The sequence below is a fragment of the Ascochyta rabiei genome, chromosome 12 (genome assembly GCF_004011695.2).
Source record: "Ascochyta rabiei chromosome 12, complete sequence".
NCBI lineage: Eukaryota > Fungi > Ascomycota > Dothideomycetes > Pleosporales > Didymellaceae > Ascochyta > Ascochyta rabiei.
This window is the reverse complement of record NC_082416.1, coordinates 151649-179178: the sequence shown is the minus strand read 5'-3', so window position 1 is coordinate 179178 and position 27530 is coordinate 151649. Positions and strand designations below refer to the sequence as shown.

General features: G+C 52.5%; 11 protein-coding genes across 11 annotated transcripts, besides 2 other annotated features; 8 read left to right on the top strand and 3 right to left on the bottom strand.

The window, feature by feature from the left end:
* Nucleotides 1-574: 574 nt before the first annotated feature.
* On the bottom strand, nucleotides 575-1185 carry EKO05_0007155 (Acyl-CoA oxidase; the record flags this gene model as incomplete). Its single annotated transcript, XM_059636974.1, has 2 exons — nucleotides 575-777; nucleotides 831-1185. The coding sequence occupies 2 exons, from the start codon at nucleotides 1183-1185 to the stop codon at nucleotides 575-577; spliced, it is 558 nt and encodes a 185-aa protein (XP_059492957.1).
* A 718-nt stretch (nucleotides 1186-1903) lies between these two features.
* Nucleotides 1904-3693, bottom strand: EKO05_0007154 (uncharacterized protein; the record flags this gene model as incomplete). Its single annotated transcript, XM_038944533.1, has 5 exons — nucleotides 1904-2173; nucleotides 2221-2386; nucleotides 2512-2962; nucleotides 3010-3529; nucleotides 3583-3693. 5 exons carry the CDS (start codon nucleotides 3691-3693, stop codon nucleotides 1904-1906), a joined length of 1518 nt encoding a protein of 505 aa, XP_038792384.1.
* Nucleotides 3694-6045: 2352 nt separating this feature from the next.
* Nucleotides 6046-6997, top strand: EKO05_0007153 (uncharacterized protein; the record flags this gene model as incomplete). The annotated part of the gene is made up of 2 exons (XM_038944515.2): nucleotides 6046-6087; nucleotides 6134-6997. 2 exons carry the CDS (start codon nucleotides 6046-6048, stop codon nucleotides 6995-6997), a joined length of 906 nt encoding a protein of 301 aa, XP_038792385.2.
* A 107-nt stretch (nucleotides 6998-7104) lies between these two features.
* EKO05_0007152 (uncharacterized protein) lies at nucleotides 7105-7869 on the top strand (the record flags this gene model as incomplete). Its single annotated transcript, XM_059636973.1, has 2 exons — nucleotides 7105-7272; nucleotides 7321-7869. 2 exons carry the CDS (start codon nucleotides 7105-7107, stop codon nucleotides 7867-7869), a joined length of 717 nt encoding a protein of 238 aa, XP_059492956.1.
* Nucleotides 7870-8914: 1045 nt separating this feature from the next.
* Nucleotides 8915-9699, top strand: EKO05_0007151 (uncharacterized protein; the record flags this gene model as incomplete). The annotated part of the gene is made up of 2 exons (XM_038944559.1): nucleotides 8915-9132; nucleotides 9186-9699. 2 exons carry the CDS (start codon nucleotides 8915-8917, stop codon nucleotides 9697-9699), a joined length of 732 nt encoding a protein of 243 aa, XP_038792386.1.
* Nucleotides 9700-10295: 596 nt separating this feature from the next.
* Nucleotides 10296-10949, top strand: EKO05_0007150 (uncharacterized protein; the record flags this gene model as incomplete). The annotated part of the gene is made up of 1 exon (XM_038947609.1): nucleotides 10296-10949. One exon carries the CDS (start codon nucleotides 10296-10298, stop codon nucleotides 10947-10949), a length of 654 nt encoding a protein of 217 aa, XP_038792387.1.
* A 302-nt stretch (nucleotides 10950-11251) lies between these two features.
* EKO05_0007149 (uncharacterized protein) lies at nucleotides 11252-13339 on the top strand (the record flags this gene model as incomplete). Its single annotated transcript, XM_038947610.1, has 1 exon — nucleotides 11252-13339. One exon carries the CDS (start codon nucleotides 11252-11254, stop codon nucleotides 13337-13339), a length of 2088 nt encoding a protein of 695 aa, XP_038792388.1.
* Nucleotides 13340-16112: 2773 nt separating this feature from the next.
* EKO05_0007148 (uncharacterized protein) lies at nucleotides 16113-16860 on the top strand (the record flags this gene model as incomplete). The annotated part of the gene is made up of 2 exons (XM_038944543.2): nucleotides 16113-16316; nucleotides 16396-16860. 2 exons carry the CDS (start codon nucleotides 16113-16115, stop codon nucleotides 16858-16860), a joined length of 669 nt encoding a protein of 222 aa, XP_038792389.2.
* Nucleotides 16861-16949: 89 nt separating this feature from the next.
* Nucleotides 16950-19599, bottom strand: EKO05_0007147 (uncharacterized protein; the record flags this gene model as incomplete). The annotated part of the gene is made up of 6 exons (XM_038944517.1): nucleotides 16950-18119; nucleotides 18168-18531; nucleotides 18583-18940; nucleotides 18989-19031; nucleotides 19082-19342; nucleotides 19390-19599. 6 exons carry the CDS (start codon nucleotides 19597-19599, stop codon nucleotides 16950-16952), a joined length of 2406 nt encoding a protein of 801 aa, XP_038792390.1.
* A 669-nt stretch (nucleotides 19600-20268) lies between these two features.
* Nucleotides 20269-20501: a dispersed repeat.
* A 2065-nt stretch (nucleotides 20502-22566) lies between these two features.
* EKO05_0007146 (uncharacterized protein) lies at nucleotides 22567-23550 on the top strand (the record flags this gene model as incomplete). The annotated part of the gene is made up of 1 exon (XM_038947611.1): nucleotides 22567-23550. One exon carries the CDS (start codon nucleotides 22567-22569, stop codon nucleotides 23548-23550), a length of 984 nt encoding a protein of 327 aa, XP_038792391.1.
* Nucleotides 23551-24426: 876 nt separating this feature from the next.
* EKO05_0007145 (uncharacterized protein) lies at nucleotides 24427-26025 on the top strand (the record flags this gene model as incomplete). The annotated part of the gene is made up of 2 exons (XM_038944560.1): nucleotides 24427-25225; nucleotides 25283-26025. 2 exons carry the CDS (start codon nucleotides 24427-24429, stop codon nucleotides 26023-26025), a joined length of 1542 nt encoding a protein of 513 aa, XP_038792392.1.
* Nucleotides 24431-24468: a tandem repeat.
* Nucleotides 26026-27530: the final 1505 nt, after the last annotated feature.

The following is a 27530-nucleotide window of genomic DNA, read 5'->3' as shown; positions in this document are numbered from 1 at the left end:
GTGGCCAGCAACGGTAAGAGGCGGATCTGCACCGTCGGATAGTCGAGCACTTTCCTCTCCGGCACGATGTGAATTGGCATCCCGATCAGAGAATTGGCGACGAATGCTACAGTGCCGCACCGCAACAGTTACGGCGCGCACGAGTACGAGACGTGCATACATGACGATCTGCCCGCGAACGTAGGTCAGGGGTCCGTAGACCACAGCCGGATGCCCGCGCCGTGTAAAAGCCCCAACTTGGTCTGACACTTCTGCGTAACGCGACAACCTCGCTGATTTCCGGACGCGATGGTGATCAAAGAGCATGTAGCCGTCGTCCTTGGAAGCGTAGCCATATTTCGGGCCGATGTCACCTACGGCTATGCCTGGGCGCGGCTGGTGAGTTTTTGTGTCCCGAGTCTGCAGCAAGAATGTCTGCGGGCCGTGTGAGGTGTTGGCGGTGGGATTGTCCTGGGCAGGCAGAAGTAACTGTGCGACGACGATCTGGTGTGGTGATTAGCTGGACCATCTGCCCTTGGGGTGTCACAAAATGACGTACAGCATGTGTGGCTGCTCGACCCATGGACCCGTTCCACTACTTGCTTGCGGTCAGGTAGGGGCTATGAATATCAAATTCCTTGCTGTTGGGGCCCCATGTCGCGGTAGTCTCCAATCCACGGACGTGGCTGCCATGCCCAAGCTCAGTCTGGGCATAACAGCCAATGATGTCGTAGTTGAGATTCTTAGGCATCCAGTAGGCTTCCTGTTCTTCAGAGGCTTGCTCCCTGACAGTAGTCACTGGCGGTGTCAGCTTGAGGCCCACGTCGCATAACCAGAAGGAATCTTCTGACCAAACATGGACATGTGTAGAAAATACGGCGACATCTCGTCATTCAGGTACGCCACCACGCTGTAGTCCGCATGTTCCCAGTCTTCCCTGCGAAGAATCCTCTGAATTGCTTTTGCCCGTGCCAACAACCCTAGATGATACCGCTCCGGCCGAGATAGATTGAGCTGCTGATCTTTCTGGAACAGTCCTTCGTTGCTCAAAACTCCAAGCACTTTCTTTTGCCGCTGCAGGAAGCCGTCACGAGACAGCAAGTGCGTTGCCAGCTCATCAACCACGATTGCAGAGCCATCTCGTTCGATCTGCAGAGTCGCTGTGCCGTCGTGAGCCGGCTTGAGGTGATCGGTGAAGTCGGCCATGGCGTTCACGTCGCTTGCGCTGGAGCTGGGCTGAGCAGAGCGTTGCGACGTGCAAGGGCGTGCTGTTTGACGAACACAACCGAGGTGAGCAATGAGGATGGATGGCTCACTAGAGTAGCGTGGAGGCGCATCATCATGCGAGAATGGAAAACCTCGGTTGGTGATGATCTACTTGTCACTGCAGCTCATGGCTACAAGATTCGTGAGGCGCGTTCACGCTGCGGGGAACGGTGTCGCGCATGGCGGGAATTCTCGGCAATCAAAGTCCACCAACATCGGATCGCTTCCTCACGCTACCGAAGATGGAGTGAGTGAGTAGCAGTAAGATTTCGCCCGATACACATTGGACGTGATAAGGAATTGCCATGAATTGAAATGAAAGCAGCGCTGGCCGCTGGCGGGTAGCCGAGGTGAGCGGTTACGGAATTAAGGGAACAATCGTAAAGGAGCGCCAGGATCCAACAATAACCTCATCAAGGTGAAAACAGAGTTAGCCCAGAAACCGACCAGCTATTTGTACAGGATATCCCTAGAGCCCAACCGTGGCGATGCAACGCCAATAACCATATCCGTTTAATGATGCTCGAGGACGCGTGTAGCGTAGGGGTATCGTCGACATAGGTGCGCCAGGCACCCAAGGGGCCACAACAGGGCCAATCATCCACACTACTCGACAGGGACAGCGGTGTCAAACCGCGTCTGCCGACGAGTAAAGAGCCTATAAAACGACAGCTTCAGACCAGCTGCATAAGCCACCATCTTCCTCCAAAACGCGGTCCATATCCTCTTCGGTAAGGCGGACCAGGATCTCAAAGGGCGCTTCGGCATCGTTGGCAACATGTCTCCTCCTCGGAAGGAAGATCATGCCGCCATCGCCAGGACCATATGCTCGCCTAATGAACTCAGGTCGGCCTCCGAGGGAGTCTTCGGCCAAGTCTGTGCCGGGAATGCCCCAGCGGTAGTCGGCACCGAAATTGAGCCACGAGGTCTGTTGCTGTCAGCTTTATGCGCAGCTACTCGGCTTACTTGACATACAATGTAGCAGTCAGACCCAAACTTTAGAGCCAGAGCACATTCTGTGTCCTTGATCTCTTCAAGGCCCTTGAAGAAGGCAAAATGCCGGTCGATCCAGTCGTTGTTGACACTCATTATGGTGTTTTTGATCTTCCGGATGACGTGAAGAATGGTCGTGTTGGTTACACTGCATTGTTGGTCAGTTTGGCATCTATGACATATCGGGATAGCGTAAGGGCTAGACTGTGATCATCGTGCAGGCATGCAGGTGAGGTGCAAGGGTCGACAGATGCAGGACAAAAGCAAACTCACCATTCTTCCGCTGTCAGATCTGAGATCTCGGCTGTGCTTTTGGAGAACAAGGCGCAGTTACCTGTAAAGTCTGCACCAACCGGAGGCTGCCATCGCATGCGAAGGTCGGTGGCGATGCCAATATTAGTTTCTGCATATCCGTGCTCCACCAAGCGTGCTGCTCTTGCGCGTGTAACGTGCGTCCAAACCAGAGCAGCTAGGACATTGCACAGCGTAGGAGGCGATGACTCCGGGAAGTGCGGGCGCAGTTGTTCACGGTACCCTCGAATGCGAGCTGCGGGCAGGACAAAGAGTCGTTGCGTGCACCGTGTACTGTCTGGTAATGTCTTCTTGTACTGTAAAGTACCGTCGCAGTAGCAGTCTGCTGTTAGACGTTGTGCTCTGTTGCAAGACACGCGTTTATCGAGCTTCGCGCGTAGCGACGACTGATAGTCGGCTATACTTAGAGGTACTAATGAGGTTAGCCAAATGATAGTCGGGGCCAGTGCTAGAGGTTACCTAGATCCATATCTCTGGAACCACGCGTGCGTGCGACATGAGAGACGTTTGCGGCGAAACATTCCCAAAAGGTCGAGATACCATGAAAGTCCAGCACACTGTGGTGGACGTAAACGCTCAAGACGAGCCCGCCTGGAATGAAGCATGCCTGAATCCTCATGACAGGGACGTCGCTGATCTCAAAGTCGCAAAGACCTTCGCCAGTAGCGGGAACCCCTTCCCAGTTTGCGAAGTCGTCTGGCAGAAACGTGGCACTCTTGAACGCGCTCGGTGGCATGCCGGCCTTTTTGAGTGTCTCGTAAGGGTGAGGGAAGTCGTCTGAGAGGATTTGCTTAGCCGCGAACAGGCCCTTCGTCATGCCACGATCCGTGACGTCAACAGGATACTGGAGCTGCAATCTTCCTGAGCCATCACCAGCGAGACTGAGGATGCCAGCGAGGAACGGGAACTTCTGGAGGGTCAGGCGTAGCCCATCGTCGAGAGCTCGAATGGCGGTCTCGGCATGGTTCTGATCGGGGAACTGCACAGACCTGATCAGTTGTTGCTCCACGTAAAGACGAAGACGACACCCACTGGAAATATGCACAAGGTTTGGGTGTACACTCGAACTGCGTTCTGGTCCAAGAAGGAAAGGTGGAACGACTTGACGTCCTCGGCAGGTGGGGATTCTGATTTGACGATCATGCTGTTACGATTCACGACAATATACTATACTAGCGTCAAGATTGCGCGTTGTCAGAACGAGGACTATGGACATATCCGGGGCCTGCCGCCGTTAGTATATATACCAAGAGGGAGAACAGTCACACATACCGTGGATTTGCGGGGGCTCGACAATGAGACCTTGCGGTGAAGGGGCAACAAACACGCAAGAAACATCATGAGAGCTGTCACCGCAAGGTCCCTTTGTCGAGCCTGTGTGACGGCTAGGCCGCGTTGACCGAGACGTTTGGCATACGGCCCGATCGCGCTAACGATGGTCACTATTCCAATTCTGTGCCATGGCGGTGCCATGACCGGGCCTCAAGCCGCATCCCCGTGCAAGCTTCGTCCAGACAGGGGCTCCAGGGTCACACCCGGCGCTCAACGTCGAGCGCCCGTCTTCCCCGTCCGCCCTACGATTCAATCGTTCCTGAGCAAAACGTTGCGGATGCGGGCGATGTGCTTCCGCCTGTGGGATCGTTCAACTTGCGTCTCCACCAGGCTGGATCCAAAGGGCAAGGGCATGATCAATTTCGGCTGCCCACTGAGCATCGACCGTTGCCACGGGACGGAGTGACGGGCACTTGAGATACACACAGTCTCCTCCGCGTAGGCCACTGCGCAAGTTCGGGGAAGGACAAAGCAATGCAGCAATAGTCCTTTTGTTTGCCCCGTCTGCTTCTTGGCTAGGCTGACGTCCATCGATTGGATTCGGCGCGGCATGCTGGGGCAGAGTTTGGAATATGAATGCAGGGCCTGTCACGCCAAGCAGCTGATTGTATTGGCCAGCGACAGAGCGACTAATGAGGCGAAGCTACTGTCCGTCACCACACATAGATGCCGTGTTGCCCATCGCGCAGCGAGCGCGTACTGACCAACATCCCGGACAATAGGCACACATGTCGCGCTTCGTGCTTACCACCGTCCAGGTGCTTGGAAAGCGTCTATCTTCAGCAGCATCTGAAACGAATACAACACAATCAAATGTGGATTCTGCACAATCTAAAACAGCACAGCCGTTGCGTAGCGGTGAGCATTGTGACCGTCTTTGGAGAACATGGACCACATCGTAAGCAAATATGCGTCATCGGTGGACGCGCAACAGACAGACACGTCGCAAGTGGAGTTCGTGAGCTTGGGCCGAGGGCCGTTGTTTTGCCAGCACAACACCGATAGAACAACAGGAAATTCGAGCATGTCGCCCAAGAACACGTGCCGGGTGGTGGGCGCCGTATGAAGAGAATTGTGATCGTGACTCAACAAGAGTAAGCGCCACGTAGCGCATGGGTGTCTCGTGCAACTTTACAAGTCCAATGAGCAGTATACCAGCCTTAGTGCATGTCTGCAAGCCGTCAGACTTGTTGTAGGGGACTCGTTTGCTCGCCACATGCAGGCGCTCTGTCCTGTATGCATGTGTGCTCGAGGCACAGGCGTAGGAGCGCGACAGTGCATGGTTCCTGATATGGAAACCGTCCAAGGAATGCAAAAAGGACATGTTCGGGCCTCTGGCACAATCCGCAAAACATAAGTGGCTGGAATTTCCTCCGTGCTTCCGGGGACCATGCGGATGAGACGGTGGACAGACCCCCAGCTGCGGACCGCAGTAACTGGTAGAGGGCTTATCTCCTCTGTTCACCGGTCCCGGCTTATTCGTTCTTCTGATTCTTCTGGAATTCTGCAACCGTAGGCCGCTCTCAAAGATGCATCGTGAGGTTGCTTGGTCCAACCTTGTGTCACTTGGTGACGTTCGCTGGAATAACGATAGTAACATACGAAGGCATTTTGGAGATACTCAGTCGTACCAGGTAGAGTCAGCATTGCCTGAATTTGGACTTGGAAATCTGCGATGCTACCCAGCTTCTTCGCACGTGCATTGCAAATATGTGTAGCTGCACTGTGAGTGAAAAGCGTTTGCTAGTTCTTCGTGTACATTGGCGATCCCTTGACCAAGGCTGTCATGTAACAGCCGAGATAGTAGAGTGTTGGCAGCATAATTTGATGCTTCTGAAAAAATTGACGACGGTTGATGTGGTCAATTGCACACAGGTGACGGTGTTGTTTGCGGCCCTGCGCCCGCTAGCGCCGGGAGCGAGTAATGGCTGCGGGGTAGCTGTTCGGAAACCCGTCGGCGTCGAGAGCTTCGTCACAAGATACCGACATTTACCATTAAACTGGGCGAAACTTTAAATCGATTCGACATCCGTATGCCCACATACGGCGTGATGTGATGACAAACTTTATACGTTCCAAAACGCTAGTTGGTGCAGATTTCCTGTAGGCTGGTGGCTGTTCGACATTGATCACACACAAGGATGGCGGGAGGACCGCTCGTTTATGGTGCCAAAGCACAGTGGTCACAACGTACTCCCCAATACCGTGAGTGTTCGTCGCAATTATGTCATCGCCCTGCTGAGTTCGACAGCCTTTGTTCAGTCGATTGTTGAGGTACGCCAGTCGGACGCCTGCTCACATTGCAATCGATGATGTGCGATCCGAGCATCAGAGAACTGACCTGGAACTGCTCTCGGACGTGTTGGCGTTGCGGGAGACGACGTTGAACACGCTTGATGCGGCATCTCTCGAGACGTTGAACCAAAGAGGCGAGGTTTATATCGCAACCGTAGCAGCTGGTGGCTACGAGTACACTGTTGCCATGCTGGCGGTGCTTGCAATGGGTGCAGCAGCTGTGCTTACAATGCCTGCACTGCCGGTAGAGGAGGCAGCATACTTCGTCGAGAAAGCTCAAGCCGCGCTGGCTCTTGTCAGCTCACTGGATCTTAGAAAGTGCTGTGAGCTGGAGAAAAGGATTACATCGACAAGTAACGAGCATTTTCGAGGAGTCCCCATTGGCTCATGTACATACGCACCAAGGCTGTTTCCTTCGGCCCTCTTGATATCCTCAGATCGCGCCCTAGAGGAAAACGCACCTGGGGTCGTCATCTTCACTAGCGGCACCACCGGCCCTCCTAAGGGTGCTATTATGCAAAGGTCATTTGTCTTCGACTGCGCGCTGTCCATCGCGGACCATTACAGACTTGCTGAAGATGATGTCAAACCACACGTCCTCTCCGTCCATCATGCAGCAGGAGTCGGAATTGATTTTTTCTCTTTCCTCATGTCTGGAAGTCGTATCGAGTTTCGTAGTGGTGGTTTCGACAAGGTCTGTATGTGGGAGCGGTGGAAGCATGGCGCAACCAATCCTAGCCGCCGGCTGACTTTTTCTCGGGGGTTCCAACCATATACATGCGGATGCGGCGACACTACCAACGTTCCCTGGCCAAGCTAACTTCGCAAGAACTGGCAAAGTAAACAGCTGGTGCACGACAATTCCGTGCGTGCCTTTGCGGGACATCAGCGTTACCACAGCCGTTTAACGACTTCTGGTCGGCTCTCATGCAGAAGAAGACAATTCAGAGATACGGTGCAACAGAGTTTGAAGCCATCTTCAAAGTCCGTCTGGATGACAAGAACGTCCCTGATGGCTCCGTGGGTCAGGCTGTGAGCGGCATCGACGTCAAGCTGCCAGATGGCGATGAGGGCGAAGTATTGGTGAAATCTCCGGTAGGTTTGCGTGCGACTTTGCAGTTCGGCTTCCACTGATAACACCAGCATATGTTTTCCAAGTATTTGCAAGACCCAGAAGCCACTGCAAAAGCACACGATGACGATGGATACTTCCGGACTGGCGACATAGTGCGCAAAGAAGGTGGTTACTATTACATAGTTGGTAGGGCATCCTTGGATATCATCAAATCTGGAGACTGCAAGATCTCGGCCCTGGACATCGAGCGCGAGCTACTAGGGTTGCCGCACGTTTCTGAAGCTATGGTAGTCGGTGTCGCTGATGAGGAATTTGGACAACGTGTTGCGGCCTTTGTCGCGCTGCAGGAAGAAGACCTGACAGATTCGTTCCTCAAAATTTATGGAGACGCTGATTACATAATCACTATCGAGGATGTACGGAGGGACTTGCGCGACAGGCTTTCAGGGTACAAGCTGCCGTCGCTGCTTCGCATTGCTCCGGGCAAGCTCCCAAAGGCAGCAACCGACAAGGTACAGAAGAAGGTCTTGGGTCCGCCCTTCTTTCCATCTGACTATGAGACGTGCCCGGAAGTGCAGCAGTGGGTGATGCCGCGTTCACGTTTAGCAAAGTTGTGATCGTGAATCGCTGTCGTCGGCCTGGGATGATTGGTAAGGTGTGCAGCAGGATCGACATCCACAATCCGTGGAACATGGACCCTGTTCAATGAGAAAGTGTCTTGAGTGGTGACAATAAATGCACGGGCAAATGGTCACATCACAAAGTATCTCCAGAAGACAACACGCCAGTTCTCTCAGGCCAAACATTGCTATCCTCTGTTCAATTACCTGGGACGAGCGAACCATTCGACTGTTGAGGTCGTGCGTAACACTCTGGAATCATGCCTCAGTCGGCTCACACTACACCTGCCACCAACGAATTTTCCCCGCCACTATTCATCCAACACCGACCTCATATCTGGACACAACTTCATGGCATACGCGGCAACGAGTGGCCAGTCTTCATCGCTGACGAACGAGATAACACGCGTGTCCAAATTATGCTGGACTGGTGGCTCTTAGCAGCACCTTAAGGGCCGCGGCATTGAAATCTAGTGTCAGGGCTTCAGCTGGTCTCTTCTCAACCTACGGAAGAGTACCCTTTTGCGTGGTTCAGTCGTCTGACCTTCGGTGTCGCAGTGTTGTTCTTCGTGTATCAATGCACTTGTTAAACTACAGGACGCGGGCATCAGGCATCTAAAGCATAAGAACCCGGAACCCACCCTCATTCAGCAAGTTACAGTTCAGCCCTCAAGCGGCCGGTGCACTAAGATAGAACGGACTCGTCCACAGTATCAGTCGGTAGAACGGACTGCGGCCAACACCGGCAAGATTGAAGGCGGCTTTTAATCTCGCCGAAGCTTAATTCCGTCGATGGCGGAGCATTCTCGTCGTCACTACGGAGTAGGTCCCACAACGTCAAATAACGTCCGCAGACATCCCGATGCTGTGACGCGATTGGCGGGTTGACGAAGCAGCTTTCAATATCGGAATACGTCCTACCCCACCAACGGCTGTAAGTACAAGCAAAAAGCCCCTCAATCGTCATCTTCCTGATCCTCCGCGAAACTCGGCTGTAACCACCAGATCCATCTACACCTCGATATTTTACTAGTCTCACAAGATGTCTTGCGACAACTGCAAAACGGGCTTCAAGTGGAACGGCACTGCTTCTGGCAAGGAGACCACTCTCGGCAACACCAAAGCCTACGTCAGTGGCGAGTCCAAGGATGCTGCCATTCTCATCCTGACAGACATCTTTGGCTGGACGCTTCCCAACATCCGCTTGATCGCCGACCACTTCGCAAAAGAATCGCAGGCAACCGTCTACGTCCCCGACCTGTAAGCTTCCTGTTGGAGCTAGTGCTAGAGGACCACACACTGACGTCTTGCAGGTTTGATGGCGAGGTCGTCGACCCAGACGCAATGTCGGACCCGGAAAAGGCCAAGACATTCGACCTGATGGCCTTCATCGGTCGTCACAACAAGGAGAAATGCTGGCCTGCGATCAAGGAGCACGCGCAGACCCTGAAGAAGCAGTACAAGAAGGTCACTGCAATTGGCTACTGCTTCGGAGCGTGGGCGTGCTTCAAGCTCGGTGCAGACCCCCAACTGATCGATGCAATCTCCATGGCCCACCCGTCGATGGTCGAGAAGGCCGAGATCGACGCTACAAAGGTCCCTATCCAGATCCTTGCACCTGAGAACGACTTCGCCTACACCGAGGAGCTGAAGCAGTACACGCTGGAGAAGTTGCCGCAGCTGAACATTCCATGGGAATACATCTACTTCCCCGGTGTGCAGCACGGCTTTGCAGCGCGTGGTGATCCCACTGATCCTACACAGAAGGCTGCGCTGGAGAAGGCGAAGAGGGACGCGGTTGGATTTTTCAACGAGTACCTGCACTAGATACACGGTGCGTTGACATTGAAATGCTCAATCTGACGAAACAACCATCTTAACCACCTCTCTGTGCATGTGCTCCTGGACCCATCGACAATCAATCTGCTTGTGAATGTCGGATCGTGTCTTTCCTCACTGAGAAGCTTGGGAGGGCATTCATCTTACGGCACCTGCTAAGTTTTTAATCCACAAAGATGGGTGAAGGTCCCCTCTGAACTTCTAGCGCACGACCGGAGCTTAACAGTTGTAGTCTGGCTGGGCGTGCAAGGCTTAATTCGGACACGGCTGCGTTGTCGTAGATGATTGGCTGCTAAGGCGATTTTGATACATACATAGTAGGTATCTCCTGCACGTCTCTGCTGCACACCCCACCACATCCACTCGGATCGTACCGGAAAGGCTATCGAGGATGCATAGGTCTGTAATCTACTCTGCCGTCGACAGCCTAATGGCAAAATGCCCTACCGCCGGCGTTGCTGAGCAGCGTGGTGTTTGGACTTTGATTGATGGGTTCCCACAGAGAGCGCTGAAGAAAGGACGTCGTATCTACCAAGGACAATAAGACATTCCAATCCGAAGCCAGCAGTGCATCGAAGCTGTTCATGATGGGTATCTCACCAATGCAATTCAAGCATCTCGACACCACAAACAACTGGTATCGTCGTGGTGAAGACAACCTGGAGTATCGTTTCGGCCAAGCTCTAGACTTGCAACCTGATATGCTAGAGTTCCAGACCTGGAACGATGCTGGCGAAGGCCACTATATGGGTAACATCTGGGATGAGCCCATGTCGGGCTCTTCCAATATTCAAGCACTGGTCAAGGACCGTGATCATAAAGGGTACTGGCAGGTTCTTCCAGCTTTCATCCAAGCTTGGAAGCGTGGCGACAGGACAACCGCGAACATGGTACCCACCAGCGAAAGCCCTGTTCAAGGTGTCTTCTGGCACCACACACTTACTGTCGATGCCGACTGTGGATCAGACCCTCTAGCAAAGTCCGCAGACATCAAAACAGTCGCTGAAGACGCTGTCAGTGGTATTGTGCTTGTGGCAGAAGGCAAGACTAACCTCGTCGCTGTTGTCAATGTTGGCTCGAAGGAACTGGGTAATCAGAACTTGGTTGAGGGTTACAACAAATTCAAGTTCGGTGGCTTGACAACCGGTAAGGTGCAGCTTGAGGTATGGGATGGCAGTACCCTGATTGGTGGAGGCTACGGTAAGATCGCGGTACAAAATTCTAATCACCGTCTTTGAGAAGACTGCTGACCTGTTTCATGTCGCGGATTCGGCTTCGCTGTGCAACTACAACTTCCAGGTTGTTGGCCTGCCAAGCTGAGAGGCAAGAGCAGTGCCTTGGGCATCGACAATCCAGTATACGAGTGTACTGCATTGGCGCGATTGCATATGCAGGAAGTAGACATCCTATCACCAAGTCGGACCTATTAAGCGAAATAAAAACCTGATTCACAGGACCCACATGTTGCAGCCTTGCCAAGGTGATCTGAGCAACAAATGGAGACCGCACGACTCCCACGACAAAAGCGCAGGTATTCGCCATGTCGGAACAACTGGAAGGGGCACCTGAGACCTCGCCTCGTGCAGCTACTTATAAACCGCTCGGCAACGATCTCTTTCAATTGATCTTAACGCGAGAAAACAAAGCCGAAATCTTTGAGTACGCGCTCTCCAAGTTAGATGAAGGCGAACGTGAGGCGTCCACCATACTGGAGAACCTCGCTAGATGGGATCCACATACTGCGGGCCTATTCACCTTACGCTCCTCGTCTACAATCCTGAGCACACCCTTCCGCCTTATTTTCCCCAGCTCCGACCTCTCTTCCTTCGAAGAGTCGGGTCTATACGTTCGACAGTATGTCGCCGTGTCGTATTGCTGGCGGTCTGAGGAATTCTTGCTAGAAGGATACGAAAGGTATGGCGACTGGCCAATCAGCAAGCCATTTGTGGACGCCATATTAGAAGACAAACGTCACCCCCGCCAAGGCATCTGGATGGACCAGCTCTGCATCGACCAAGCATCTGCCGTCGATAAGCAGAAGTCGGTGGCAGCCATGGATGTAATATATCGATCCTGCATACGGCTCCTAGTGCTTCTGGAAGAAGTGTACCTTGACGAGCAAGAAGCTGCGTTGCCAGAGAAGTACGATCCCAGTAAAAAGAAGACGAAATACGAACGGGCATGGGTTCCTCCTGAAGATGAATGGGGCGCTTTTGCAAGTTTCTACCACAAGGTCAACGCTGCGCGGTGGTGGGAGAGGGCGTGGTGCTTTCATGAGTTCAGCGTCAACGAACCCTGGACCGACAAGAGACAGTGCAACGAAATACATAACGCCACATTTGTTGTGAACGGACCCAAAGGATCGACCGTAAAGATTAAATGGTACACCTTGCATTATATCATGGTGGTTGCTTTGCAGACCTTCCCTGATTTAGTGAGCAGCGTGGTGACAGATGCTAAAGGGCAGGCCATATTCACAGCCATGGACACGGCTGAACGAGTACCTGGATGGAGAGGTAGCCTTATGGCAAGGTACAATGGTGTGGCGCGGAAAGGCTGCCTATATCTGGAGGACAGGCTGAGCGTGATGATCAACATGTGTGGGCTTGGACTCGCGTACCATGGACATTCGTTGAGGACTACAGATGAGGTTCTTTACTTGAGTGCCTTATTGGCTCTTGCAGCAGGAGAACCTTATCCGCTAACTATGTTCCATGGCACAACGAGTGTTAAGCTGACTGACAGACGAACCTGGTTACAGAGGCACGTCGCAGCTGATGATACCTCGATTCCTAAATTCAAGCTCGGAGGACTTCGCGGCATTCATCGCATCTCAAAACAGGAGATCGAACTAGATGTGGTTTTCCTTCAGCCACCCGCAGCATGGCAGCTGGCCCAGGAGGCAGAACTCAGGCTTACCTACCAAATATTTCCCGAGACAATAGCGACCACACGACCAGGGACGCATGGCCCGGTAGGAGAGTCGTACACGTTTGGATGTAAATCTGATGCGGAAATTGATAATTCGCGTCGCAGTTTTCTCGCCTCTTGCATCACAAATGGCTATTCTTTCACAGAGAGGCTTTGGGCACAACTCAAAACAGACGTCGTAGGTCCAAATTACAATCAGGGCTTGTTCAAAGACCTAGCACCCAACCCGACTCTACACGTCGCAGCCCGAAGGCTCATAGCGCAACTCTTACCAACTTCAATGCTATTAAGCATCCCGCCACCTGCCACGTTCTCATTCGAAGATGCCCAGTTATTCCTAACGTGGCTCACCGACCCGCGGTCCATGTACTACATCAGCACCTCTACATACCGGCTTCAATGCACAGCAGACGGCCAAAGAGGCTTTGCTACTACAACGCACGTCAACAAGCACTTCCGTGACGGGCCGGTCGAGGAGCTGAGAGCTGCTGTGCCAACCGCTTTGGTGGGTGAGTCATGCATACCACTGCGAGTGTGGCTTTTACGACCAGGGAAAGGCGATGATGGAGCGGATATATGGAGGCTGGTAGGGAAGTCAATATTGCTTGGTGAGCCGGATCTGATGGGTGAAGCGAGAGGCAGTGAGGGAAGCAAGGGGGCGGTGTTGCAGCTGGGCCGGGCGGTTGTTGGTGGCTGATCTTGAGCTTGAAGCAGCATGTTTGTATTGGCAACCACAGCCCCCCCCCCCAGAATAGGCTCATTGTCTCTAGCAATCGTTGAAAATGCCTACCTTGCTGGAAATCAAAGAGTTGTTCTGACGTCAACTTGAGATGACTGGGGTGCAGAAAAGCCCAGCCAGCTCCGCTCTGGGTCGCGTGCCAGAGTTTCCGCCAAACATGAACACAAACGCGAACACTCTTTCCAGCTTCCACCTCCTTTGATAGCTTCTCCCGGTCACATCTGTGGCACCTGGAGATGGACTCAATTCTTGTTCCTGATGCCAATATGTTTTCGATCAGACTGTCTCGTGTGCAGATGGCCCCGCCAATAGATAAGGAGCAACAGGCGCGCCGAACCATCAAAGCGTGTGTGAATTGTCACAAGAAGAAATTGCGCTGCGATATTGATGAAGTCGTTGGCCAACGATGCGTACCTCGAGAGTGCAAAAAAAGAAGGTTCACGTTCAGCCGTTCTCCGCCGCCCGTGAACCAAAAAAAAAGTCGAACAAGACATTATCCCGGCACAGCCAGAAAATGTCCCCAAAGACGTGACTACAACTCATGCAGCAAGTGACAGCTACTGTGACAGAACCAGCATCTCGTTCGCTTCAGGTAAAGCACCCTTGTTGGAAGACCACGACCTGAGGTCCGAGGTCGATTTCGGCAGAAGGTTGGGGGAATGTGCTTGATGCATTCTAGACGCGATGCTATCCTTGGACTCCAGTCGTTGAGCGTAGCTGGAAAGACGAACGCAGCCCTGGCACAACATCTTTGTTACTTCAACATGCAATCTTTCTAGCTGGTAGCAGAGTCAGTGCTCCAGTACAGGATTATGCCTCAGAAGACTTCCACAAGAAAGCCAGGCTCCTATTCTAGATGGGTGCCGAAGATGACTCTATCATTAACACTGTATCTGCCTGCCTGTTACAATGGTGGAGCCCTGAAGGGCCTAAGCGTGTGTCGCTGGACACTAGTGGATTCTGGGTACGAGTTGTGCGTTGGTCTTGCCTATCAGGTAGGCTTGCACCGACAGCCTTGTAAGTCTACGGGCAAAGCTGATACTGGACTGCGCAAACGGATTTGGTGGTCGTTGGTTCTGCGCGATTGTCTGATCAATGCTAGTCATGGAAGGACTCGTGCCATCGATCGGAAACTTGCCGTTGTTGCGCCCATCTCTGTCCTTGATTTCGATGGCGCGACAAGTTCTGCTGACCTCTTTTCAACATATGTGGGCGTTTCGTGCATCTTAGGCATGTTATTTCCCCGCAAGAAGATATGTCTTTGACAGCCTCTCTAGGTGATCTCACCCAAAGCTATCTGCGGAAATAAGGCTTAAAGGAGCAGAAGCTACCTCTCGAAGATGGGCTTTTTGGATAGCTCAGGACCCTACCGGAGCACCTGCAGCTATGCAAACCGATAGAAAGGCGGCCTCTTAACTCATACAACTTCGAGGCACGCAAATTCACGTTCTATTTCACTGTGCTGATCATCTTGAATCGACCACTTGATCCTAAACTAGCACCTTCAACAGCCTCTCTTTTAGCATCGTCTTATGTTGCGGGCATCTTCGAAAACTTTATGGCTCGCGATGAACTCCGATACCTAGGTCCCATTTTCCCGTTCTACTGCTTGACGGCTGGTATGGCCCAGCAATCATGCTATCGATATTCAGAAACTGTAGGTCTAGCCGAGCAGAATCTCAGTGTCTTAGCTCGGGCATTTAAAGGGTTGAGCAAGCGATGGCCTACAGCTGTAGGCAGTTTAAAGCATTTGTAAGATTGTAATCAACTCCTGGATCTTTCGCTTGTATTAATCCGCTACTAGGATGGACATCTGAGAGAAGGCAACACAAAGCCCTTGTCTTGGTCAATTTCCAGACAGCAGTCTTCCAAACACAACAGCACAATTCTTTTCAGGCTTTGGGCTTGACCTCTGTCACATGTGGCACTCGATCCACCATCGGCTTCCACAGTCTGCAACATTCACGCTGAGGGAGCTTGAAATGGCCGGTATACTGCAAGGTCTGCGTACGCCGAACAACCACCACGACATTGCGGCCGACGTTGCTGCTCAACAACACAAGATAAACAATCAGGTTGCGACCGAAGCTTCTCTTGAGCCTATTTTACTGCAGTCACAACAATGGTTCGACCCGTATGCTATGGGCAATTGGTTGATGACCGACTGGGACCAGGGCGGCTTGGGCTGGTACAAGGGGGGGTGCCTGAACGGAGCAGGAACACGAGCTGCTTGCACTAAGCATCTAGTGATCTTTTACAAGAAGAAAACCCCAGCTGTGGCAAATCGTATTTCTACTCCGTTCAGGCACCCCCCTTGTAGAGCATCGCAAGACCCACTGCCAGCAGCCTTGCACGATAGTCTCCTAATCCACTTTTGGCGCTCCTGGGCCAAAATGAATCGAGTCATCTGTGGGAGTCAGTTACCGAAAACCGCGGGCCCATGGACTGGGATCCGAGCTACCGGTACCCCACATCTCCGCATTTCCTGTGCCGAGGTTTCGCTCCCGCTGTCGCGGGTTCGCAAGTCCAAACAGCATCCTCAGGCCTACGTAGAACAGATGCGTGACCAGCCAGCCATTCCGCCAGACCGAGCCTAAAGCTGTTTTTAATTAGCTGAATAGTGCAGCCTCGTTGCACATCTGCACTGAAATACTCTTTCGTAGGTACAATGGCGTTGGGCTCATATACGAATTTGCGCGTCGATCGCCATGACCGCGTTTTCGTCATTACGATGAAAAAACCGCCTGAGAACCGGCTCAACGTGAAGTTTACACAAGAGATAGTGTGCACACTAAGAGACATTGAGCGAGAGTTGGGCTCCGACTCGGAAGGCTGCGTCGTCACTCGAGGTAACGATGAGAAGTTTTGGTGCACGGGGTTGGAGCTGGATGAGTCTGACACCAATCCGCACGCAAACAGTGATGGCTTCTTCCCAGTACGCCCCTTCGTCTTTTCAAACACATAGCAGTCGACTTTGGCGTCCAATGAAAGCATTGCTAACATGGCACTGATAGCTCCTTGCCACACTCCTCGACTATCCATTCCCTACGATTGCGCTCCTAACCGGGCACACCTTCGGTGGCGCCTGTCCCTTTGCCCTAGCACACGACTACCGAATCATGAACTCTAACCGTGGCTTCTTCAGTATGCCTCCCGTCGACCTTGGCCTCCACTTCCCCGGCATCGGATACCTCCCACGTTTGAAATTGCGACCACAAGTCGCGCGAAAGATGCTACTTGAGGCGCATCGGTGGACGGGGAAAGAGGCACTGGAGGACGGTATCGTAGACCAAATCGCTGATCCAAAAACGATGCTGGACGTTGCGCTAAAGAAGGCAAGAGAGGTGCAAGGAAAGGCCAAGATGGGCGTGTACAGCTTGCTGAGAAACGAGCTGTGGGGTGAAGCGGCGGAGAGGATTAGGGGAATATGTTATGTGCATGGACGGCGGACTACGGCACCGGCCAAAGCAAAGATATGACAAAGTGCTGGTCTCGCATATGACGCTTCCATCGAATAAACGGCAAGACGTTTTGTGATTGTGTCAATGTTACAAACTAAGCTACGTACTCAAACATCTTTCACAAAGCCAACTTCGATGACCCTATCGAGTGGTATGTCGAGACTTGCAATCTTTGTTCGTGTGCTATCTCGAATGAATAGGAAGGCGTTGATAAAGAACCGACGCACGATGTTCGTACCCACGGAGACTTTCATCTGCTCCTTGCCGATGATGTAGATCACCTCGTGATTGTACGCGCGTTCTAAAGCTTCCAGGCGGGAAGATGTTGTTGAACTACGCGGTGGTGTAGAGATTCCTGTTGCAGACATGCCGGATGCATTGCTCGTGTTGTTGAGGCCCTCCATATCAGCGAGCTGCCTGACAGTATGAGTACTGGATGTGGTGGCAAGCTTCTCGCCTTCGCGCTCAAGGGCGCGCTCGACGATGTAATTGCGAACTTTTTCGAAGATCAAGGATGCGAGATCCGGTGTGATGACCTCGTCCATGTAGCCATGTCGAACTACGAGTCGATAGCAGTTGGGAACTGCCAGCCGAGAAACACTGTAACGATCTTCTGGTTCGACGAATGGCTGATCTAGGGGCCGGAGATGGAAGAACACAATAACCTCTGGCAGTGCAGCGAGCTTGCGGATAAACTGGCTGAACACAATCGGTGTGGTTTCGCCAGCTTTGTCGAAGAAAATGCCAAAGCCTTCCATAGGGCCAACAGGCTTGTGGCCGAATAGCTCGGTCAGGTACAATCGACCATCTTGGCCAGTCTTGACAAAGTGCGTAGTCGGAAATCGGTCGCTGGCTTCTGCAAACCATTGCTGCTCTTTGCCAAAGCGCCACAATATGAAGATAGACGCGAGGATAGATGCCAGGAGGATTGTAAACCAGGCACCATCCGGAACTTTCGTAAGAGCAGATGACAAGAAAGCGCCATCCAAAGAAGCTACAACAAGCCAAGGAAGAAAGACGAAGTATGGCTTGATTCCCCATACCAAGATGGCAACCAGCGTCACCATGCAGGTGTCAAAGAATGTGACGAACATGACACACACGCCATAAGCGTTACCGAGAGATGTGGTGTTATTGTAAATCGCAGCTACAAGGACAGTTCCAATCATAAGTAGCCAGTTGACACTCGGCACGTAGAGCTGACCGTGGTAAACGGTAGACGTATGCACGACCTTGATTTGTGGGAAGTACGAGAGCTTCATGATCTGCGTGAGTAGCTTTGTGGTGTTAGTGAGACAAGCAGAGAATTCGCAGGATGGAATTACCTGGAATGTTGCTGTGATCATGGCTTGCGAAGCCACAATGGCAGCGGCAATTGCCACTATCAGGGAGAAAATGAGCCAGCCCGGAGGAGCGCAGTTGTAAAACGGGTTGGAGTAAGCGTTCGGGTGTTCGCTGATGTAAGCAGCTTGGCCGCTGTAGGCCAGCAGGAGGCAAGGGTAAGCAAAGCTAAGCCAACTCAATTGAATCGCATGGCGGCTGAAAGCACCAATATCCGCGAAGAGTGCCTCAACACCGGTAAAAGCGAGCAATATACCCCCAAGACTTCTCCACCCGTGATGTTTGTTCCGTGCTAGGTAATCGAAAGCATAGTACGGATTGAACGCCTTCAATATTGCGTAGTCGTACCTGAGAATGTTAGAGATGGATGAGTACATGGCATGGAGTCCAGGTACTTACTTGGCCAGATTGTAGATTCCAAAACCGGCATTCAACAAAAGCCAAACTATGACAATGGGCGAAAACACTCTTGTGAGTCTGTTAATTCCCAGAGGCTGAATCACAAACAGCATGATAAGGATTGCGCATGTGACACCAACGATAGTCGACCTTGAAATGTCTTCCTTGACAACAGTCAAACCCTGTACTGCACCAAGAACAGACTGAGCGGGAGTCAAGACGCCATCAGCCATGACCATGGACACTGCAAGTACTCCGATGGCCTTCAAGAGGCCGCGGAAGAACCTAGAATTCTCAATGGATGATCGGATAGTCTTGGTGGAGCGACCAAGATCGTCGGTGGCATATCTTTGCATACCTGCACAACATCAGTACCAACACCGAATCCAGTGAAGACAAAACGAACGAATCATAGTAGCTTCTCGTGGATCGCGATTAGCAATGTTTGCCTACTCATTTTCAGCAACGAGTTTAAAGCCTTCGATCTCTGGATGCTCACATATCTTGACAGAAGCGAGTAGGTACTGAATGTACCACCCTCACCATCGTTGTCTGCGTGAAGGATAATCAGGATATACTTGATCGTCACCATGGAAGTCACTGCCCAGAGAATGAGGGACAAGGCCCCGAGCAGATCCGCATGGTTCGGCGCCTCTGTAAACGTGGATGAAAACACGTAAAGAGGCGAGGTACCAATGTCGCCGTAGATCACACCGACCGATTGGTACGCCAGTAAGAAGACCTGGCTAAGGCTGAAGGCCTGCGCGTCGTCAGTAAGTTCGTTGAACCAACGCACGTTGTGTATACCTGACTGCGCTTAAAATCGCGCTCATCGCGTAAACCTGCATCCTCGTCTTCGGGATCTTCAAGCTCTTTCCCCTGGGCGAGATCGACGGAATTCTTGTGACCGGGTAACTTTGCATGAGATCGTAGGTGAACTACTCCACCAACAGCCTGAGTATTGTGGGACCGTACTGGTTGCAGTGTCTCGCCTGGTGCTTTATCTGAGCTTTCCATCGCGTTTCGTAGTATTACCGTCGAACACGATCTTTACTCGTTAAGAAGACATTTATACTACGCCGTTATCTCTACCAGATCCTAAGCACTGACAGAATCTGTGACAACTGAATGTCTTGACAGGTCAAAAGCCTTGGTTGGTTCCTTGCAAGGAAGCTTATCGTCTGAGGCATTTTTCCACGTGCAGTTAGCCGGATGGTGTTTTGGGCAGGGGACTGCAGGTAGAGGTTGAGGGATTTTTGGATGGAGGACAAAAGCAAGATCTTACTGGTACGCCACGTGCGCACACATCACCAAAAAGGATCGTTTACTCCAAATTTCCAAGCATACCTCTTATTCGTTACATTAGTTCCTGAACCTCTTAAGTGTATTTTGATGGTAAGGAAAGCTCAAGTCGTAGGTCTGTAGTTCAACGGGGTTTACCGAAATCGCATCAAAGCCGGTACATACGCTGCACCAGAGGAACTCTTTACGAAAGCTCGCTGGCGCGTAACCTACGCCGATGTTAAATTGCAGAAACGCGCTCCATGTCCATGTGACGTCCGATCTTTGCGTGATTCGTTGATTGCACCCGAAAGCTTGTTGGTGCGAAGCTGCCGGAAAATAACCCAGCCCCACGTCACCCCACCCTGGCGCTACGGATCGGACCCTGAGTTCGCCCGCAGCATACTATGGTCTCCGGCGGATGTAGAGTCCCGTGACCAGTGCAATGTAGAGGAAAAGCAGGGGATTAGCAAGACCAACTTCCAAGATTTTCTTGGCTTTACACTAATTAGCAGACATCTTCTCTCTTTGTTAACTGTACTAGCGTCTGTGCGCGCTTGTTGTATACATTGACAGGCGTGTCCGCACAAGACCCACCGCATTGGCCATGGGACTCTACTTTCGCCGGAGACCATAGTGCACGTGCACCATCTTAATTCACATGAATGCGAAAAGTCATCGTGACGAGAGCTGTCGATTCTGTGTGGCCGAACACGTAAACATCTTCTCGGTCTTTGTTCCCAACCCTATCTTTGTATTGAGGGTGATTGTTCTTCGCACTGTTCAACGAAAGCGAAAAGCAAGCTCCAATAACACAGCCTAACTGGCACTTGAACTCGCCGTCTTTGAAACGATCGCGCAGGCGAATGAACGACCTTCTATCCCACGAACTACTAGTGTACTGCAACTTCATAGTTCATCTGAAATCAAGTATCCAGACGTAGGGCCTCACCGTAGAGCCAAAAAAGCGGAGAATACCACAGCCTGCCAAGGCGACGAGTCCAAGCAGACAATTACCTCAGCCCCCGTTCAATGTGCCGTACATGTGCAGGGCAGGCAAAGGGAAGGGCAGCGGTAAACACTGATCATAAAGTGGTGACCGCAGCCATGTCGGACGCAGCTTGAACCGTGAAAGTGTCGATCATATAATTGGCGATGGACGACACCACAGTGATGGGCCCAAACCGACGGAAGGAGTTCCCAGCAGTATCACCGCCTAGTGGAAGTGACGTCTGGCCGTAGATGGAGAGGCTAGCTGGGAATAAAGATGACCCAAAAATGGTGGGAGGTAGGCTGTATTCTGGCTTTGGTCGTTCAACGCCGTACTTTTTGGTGAGATGCTGGATCGGCTGATCTGAAGTCAAGCCGTAAAAGAGCATATCGCTCATTAGACCGATTCTTGAGCCGATATAAGACAGTCCAACTATGCTTTCAGTTAAGTGGTAGACCCTAATAAATAAGAAGGTGAATGTCGTGAAGAAAAACCCTTCTGTTCCTGTTTACCGGGAGTGAACTCAGCCGCATCATCATTATGGTCGATGGTGTCTTGCTCAAAAGCTTCTGTGGTAGTCGACTCTGCTGTCGTGATCGATGGGCTTTTCTGACTTAGTACGTTTTGCAATCATAAACGATGATGCCGCGCAAAGAGTTGCAAGTGTCCGGGTCAAGAGGGTTTTCGTTGAGATTTGGTTGCTATTCTGGTGTAAGCCAGTAGCCCCGGCCAAGCGAGTCTGCGGTTTACACGCAGCCAAACTATCTTCATGGCGCGGAATTCCAAGTGAAGAGGGCCGATGTCAAGGATGCGAAGTCGTGAGAGAGGAAGTGTTGTATCTACCTAAGGTAGATTCTGATGTAAGCGACGTTGCATTAGCCGCTTCTGGTAAGGTCGGTCGACCATTGTCATCGAGTCAGTTTCTTGATGTCTGATGTCTCGATTGTCGTTCTCAGTCACTGCGTAGCAAAGTCTACATCAATACTAGCAGTGAAACTGTCGTCACAAGTCATCCGTTGTGCATATCGACTCGCAATGGAGAGAAATGACCAGAATGGCTAGAAGCTGAAAGGACTTCGCTCTCGGACTTTGCTCTGTGCGTCGCTCTCAGATCTCGTTGAATGTCACAACCTATCCCGCAGCGATCACATCTGGAACGCATCGAGCGCGAGCGCGCGGAGCATATGCCTTATGAAGATGACTGAGCCACAGAAGCACCCTTACAAGGCATTGCCGCTTCCCTTTCTTGGCGTTTGGAACAAAATGAATGGGTGTGTTTCAGTGCTGTCAACACGGGAATTAGTGTTTTGAGCCGCAACGTTGGCCAATCAGCGCGCCTGTCACAGAGCAAGCGGATCGCAGCAGCGTCCCGCACTCATGCTCCGTCTCCACCGCACGATCATTCTTAGGCAGGCTGTGGTTCTATAATCGGTGCTGAAATCAAGGCGAGGCGAAGTAGCGCGGCAACGCGGCTCAGAATGGTTGCTTTAACAGAAGACAGACGAGCATCTTGAAACCGAGTTAGCAGAGGCTGCACGAAAGAGGAAGAGTATGTTTCTGCGCAGCGGCATGCATTGCTGCGCCTATCTGAGGAATAAATACTCACGGTGCGAACGCGTTTTAGGTCTCCAGCAGTTCACTCATTCCATTCTCTCTACCTCTTTCGTTCTTTACCTTCAGTAATCACACTCGTTTCACACAACAGACACAGGATGTCTCCTTCCAACGTCCTCCTTCTGAGCGCCGGTCTGCTCGCCCAGCTCGCCAGCGCCTATACTCAGGTCAACGTCGCCTCTCCTTTCATGTATAAGAACGTCGATCCCATTGTGTTTCCTGGCTCGTACGACAAGTCGCACTTGCACTCCTTCTTCGGCTCCGACGCCGTCACAGCCAACACCAACACGTCCGCCGAGCTCCAGGCCGGCTGCACAAACGCCCAGAACCCCAACGACTTTTCCGTGTACTGGATCCCCACACCGCTTTACACCGCCGATGGCTCGACCTACGAGCCCATCCCTGTCATGCGCTTCAGTGCGTACTACAACCTGGGCGAGACGCCGGCTGAAGTCGCGATCCCCCAGAACGTGAAGATGGTCGCCGGCGACGCTACCGCAACCAGCGCGAGCGCCATGCCGGCCGACGCCAAAGCAACGTGGTTCTGCGAAGGCGACGACGCCTCGGCACTGGACAGCAACGGCTTTCCATCCAAGGCATGCTCGACGCACCTGCAGCAGCTCCTTTATTTCCCGCAGTGCGTCAACGAGCAGACGCTCGAGACGGCGTACAAGTCCAAGTCGCACGGCACCGCAAACTACTGCCCCACGGGCATGAAATCGATGCCGCAGCTGCGCTTCTCGGTGCGCTACGACCTGCGCAAGGTCCTGCCCAACGGCTGGTCTGGCACGTTCCCCGGTAAGCTGGCGTGCGGTGCTGCGTGGTGCAGCCACGGCGACTTCATCAATGGATGGACCGAGGACGCTGCTACCAACATGGTTGCCACGACATCAGAGAAGCAGCACTTCGCCGCCGTGGATGGTAAGCTGGGCAAGAACGGTGCGCGGCCTACTTGCAAGAGCGCAGACGCGGAGCCTAGCAAGGGCACCAGCGATTACGCTGAGAGCGTGAAGCAGATGAGCAAGCGCGAGGTCCCTGCCCTTGGTTGGGTCAGCAGGACTAGGTTCGCGAGGTACTTGTAGGGGTGGAAACTCCTGTGAGAACTGATTGTGAGCGGTACGGACTTCTTGTATATATTCGACTTGCGTTGAGTGGGGGATAACGTTGGAAGTCTTTAAAGAAGAAACTTTCTATCAAACCAGTAGGCCTCGATGGCCACGCAATGATATCTCTTAGCATCGGAAATTCGACTGTTGTAATGATGGATATTTCGCCATGATGGTCGCAAGTGTACCCTCGAAATATGTGCACCACGTATGCCGTGGTACGTTGGGAGACTATGTGCTCTACGATGGCTGATCAGTGGTGGCGCGTCTCGCTCGGCAGCCGAGAGCGCAAAAGCGTGCGAGAGCCTCGGAGGTTTCAATTGCCACGGACCTAGGCACAGCTAGACTTCGCTCTCTTGTCCTGAATTGTGTGTGGGGTAGAGACAGCGGCGATGGTGTTGGTGTTGCGAGCCAGGCCAAATGCGGCCAGCACTGCGCCACGTTGCCTCATTTGGACGTGCCGAGGCACACATGTCGAGAGAAATGGAGCGATGACGGAGTGGAACAACATGTCGAGCCAGCACGCGCGCAAGACAACCCAATGATGGCGCTCGCTCTCGGAGGCCTTGGCTGCGGACGAGCGTGCTGCCGGTGGGAAAAGGTCAAGAAAGGTGAAGATCGATAGCGTCGGGCGCTGCGGAGTGCGGAGTCGTGCGACATACTTAGGTCTGTGCCTCCCAGTCCACGCTCCAGATCCTCCCTGGCACCGCATTGAACGAGTGTTGCCTGTAACACTTCAATTTCCTGTAACACTTCAACTGCCCAATCCTTCTCACCACGAGCTCGCCTGGAAGATTGTCTGCGAAACCTTGCGCCAGCAGTCAGCAGGTACCAGGGGTTCACACGGCCAGCATGAACCGCCACGCCACCACCACCACCACCACAACAAGCCACACAGCAGGCTATGCTGACAACGAAACGCATCTCGACGTGCTCGTCATCGGCGCAGGCATTTCTGGCGTCAACGCCGCCTACCGCGTACAAACCGAATTGCCCACCTCTTCGTACGCCGTGCTCGAAGGCCGCCACGAGCTCGGCGGCACCTGGTCGCAGTTCAAGTACCCTGGCGTGCGCTCCGACTCGGACCTTCACACGCTGGGCTTCAAGTTCAACCCATGGAAGGCGCGGAATCCGATTGCCACCGGCGACAACATCCTCGCATATCTGCAGGAGACGGTGCAGAAGTTCGACATTGCACCGCGCATCCGCTACAACAGCAAAGTCGCCTCGGCCGACTGGCGCTCCGAGCAGCAGCGATGGCAGGTGCAAGTCGACGTTGGCCGCGGCGAGGGCGAGAAGAAACGAGTCGTGTACTGGGCCAAGTGGATGATTCTCGGCACCGGCTACTACAGCTATGAGAAGCCCATGTTTGCACACATCCCCGGGCTCGCAGACAACTTCAAGGGCCAGACGATCCATCCGCAGTTTTGGCCCGAGGATCTGGACTACAAGGGCAAGAAGGTCGTGGTTATTGGGAGCGGCGCCACCGCTATTACGCTGCTTCCTGCGCTGGTCGACGGCGGGGTCGGCCATGTCACGCAGTTGCAGAGAAGCCCGTCGTACATCATGGGACTGCCGCAGCCAGGCAACAACTCGACGCCGCCGCTCTGGCAGAGGTTGCTGCCGCAGTGGATGGTGCTGAAGTGGAAGCGTACGTTGCCTTTCCCTCTCAAACTTCCGGCCTGAACCACTCGCTCACATGTCACAGGCTTCCAGTTTACACTTGTCCCAATCCTGCTCTACTATTTCTGCATCCACTTCCCCAATCGCGCCGCCGCTTTTATCCGGGGCGCCGCGAAAAAGCAACTCCCCCCCGACTTCCCCATCGACCCACACTTCAAGCCAGGATACAACCCGTGGGAACAGCGTCTGTGTCTGTGCCCAGACGGCGACTTTTTCAAATGCTTCAACAGCGGACAAGCCAGCATCGTAACCGACACCATCAAGTCCGTCGTCAGCGATGGTATCCTTTTGAACAGCGGCGAGAAGCTCGACGCAGACATCATCATCACGGCCACCGGGCTGAACCTGCGGTTCCTGGGCGGTATCGATCTGGCCGTCGACGGCAAAAAAGTCGACGTACCCAGCGAGTACATGTGGCGCTTCGCCATGCTCTCCAACGTGCCCAACATGGGCCAGATCATCGGCTACTGGAACGCCTCATGGACGCTGGGCTCCGACACTGCATCACGCCTCTTCACGCGCGTAATCAAACACATGAATGAAAACGGATACACGGCTGCCATCCCCTCCATCTCCGAGGAAGAGAAGAAGGACCCTCTGAACATCAGCCCCTTGAGCAGTACCTACGTCAAGAGCAGTCTGAGCAAGATGCCAAAGTGTGGAAACTCGGGACCCTGGACGCCGAGGGAGTATTACTTCAAGGATAGCTGGAAGGCGGAGCATTGCGATTTGAACGAGGGGATGCGCTTTGAGAAGGTTAGCACGTGAGGGTGCGCTGGAAGTATCAGAACAAGAGATTTTGATCTTTGCTATCACTTTCCCATAGCCGAGAGTGGCACGCTACTGTTCTAAGATCGAGACTTGTGCTCTCTTGCTTGCACTTTCTCTGTCTTACTCCACACGCATATTCTTTGAGTGCTTGAAAATAATATAGAACGAATAGTTATAGCCGACTCAACCATTACAAAACACTGAGGAATGAAGCTAAAAGGCAGTCGTGTATTCGCAACTAATGTAAGTGCATAGAAGTCTTGGAAGGATAACGTTAATGCGTAGGTTAATCAGCTAATCACTGCACGCTTCGTTTCTTCGTTTTTCTAACTGCTGGGTTTGTGTGTAGTGGTGTATACTATCTTGGAAATGCTTATAGCTGCTCTATCGTCTATCTACAGTTAAGAGAGGGTTGCGTTATTGTAGCAGCTAGCTATCTATTATGTACCAAAGTACACAGTAACCTCGAGGCAATTCCAGCTAGGAAGTCACTCATCAAGTATGAGTGAAGGACCAGGAAAGGCCTAAAATCTGGCAATAGTGCTGCTGTTGTGATCTACTATCTGTCTATACAGTGGTAATGCCTAAGGTTTGTTCCAGATCGCTTTCTTCAGGCTGTAATGTGGCAGCCTTCGGGTCTCGAGACTCTGTACCTAATGCACAGCCTCCGTGACAACGCTTATTACGCCTGCTGTCAGGTTCCGTCTCGTGTCTTGCAGCGTAAGCTCCCAACCTGCATTAATCTTCGAACAAATAATCCATCCGCTGGACATGATTGTCACTGGTATTCCAATCTGTGCTTCGATCGAATCGTGGGAGATCCTTACGCCACGGCGCCAATACAACTCAGAAATCGAGAGATCAGGTTGACCAAGCTAGAGCTTCAACACGACTCAAAGCTTATCGAATGCACCGTACGTAAGTGTACACTGAGTGATAAGAGTACTCCCTACGTCGCGTTGTCATACTCCTGGGGTCCTATTGAACGATACGACGAGATCGAACTCAACGGGGTCACCTACCCCGTCAGCCGCAGTCTTTGTTGTTATGGATAGACGCCCTTTCTATCAATCAAGTAACAACCGAGAGCGCAATCAACAGGCACAATTGATGCGTCAGATATACAGCAGTGCTCATTGCGTATACGTGTGTCTATGCGCTGCGAACGATGACAGCGATCTCACAATACGTTACTTGCAGCGACGTGAGCCGTTCAAGCCCGGAAACACCAACTTTGGCAAGTGCTGCAAGGCTCAACAAGCGTGTGCTGTTCTGACCTTGTGCGGACGCAAGTACTGGACGAGGAAGTGGATCGTGCAAGAGATCATGCTTGCAAAAAGAGCGACAACTATGTGTGGGGACTAAAGTCTCGAATGGAACAATCTGGAACAGCTTCTTAATAACCTTCAAGTAATCCTAAATTGGGGGCGTGCGACACATGTAATCAATGCTCTGGCTGTATTGGACAGTCCGGCTGCAGTCATCATCAGAGCTAAAGCATA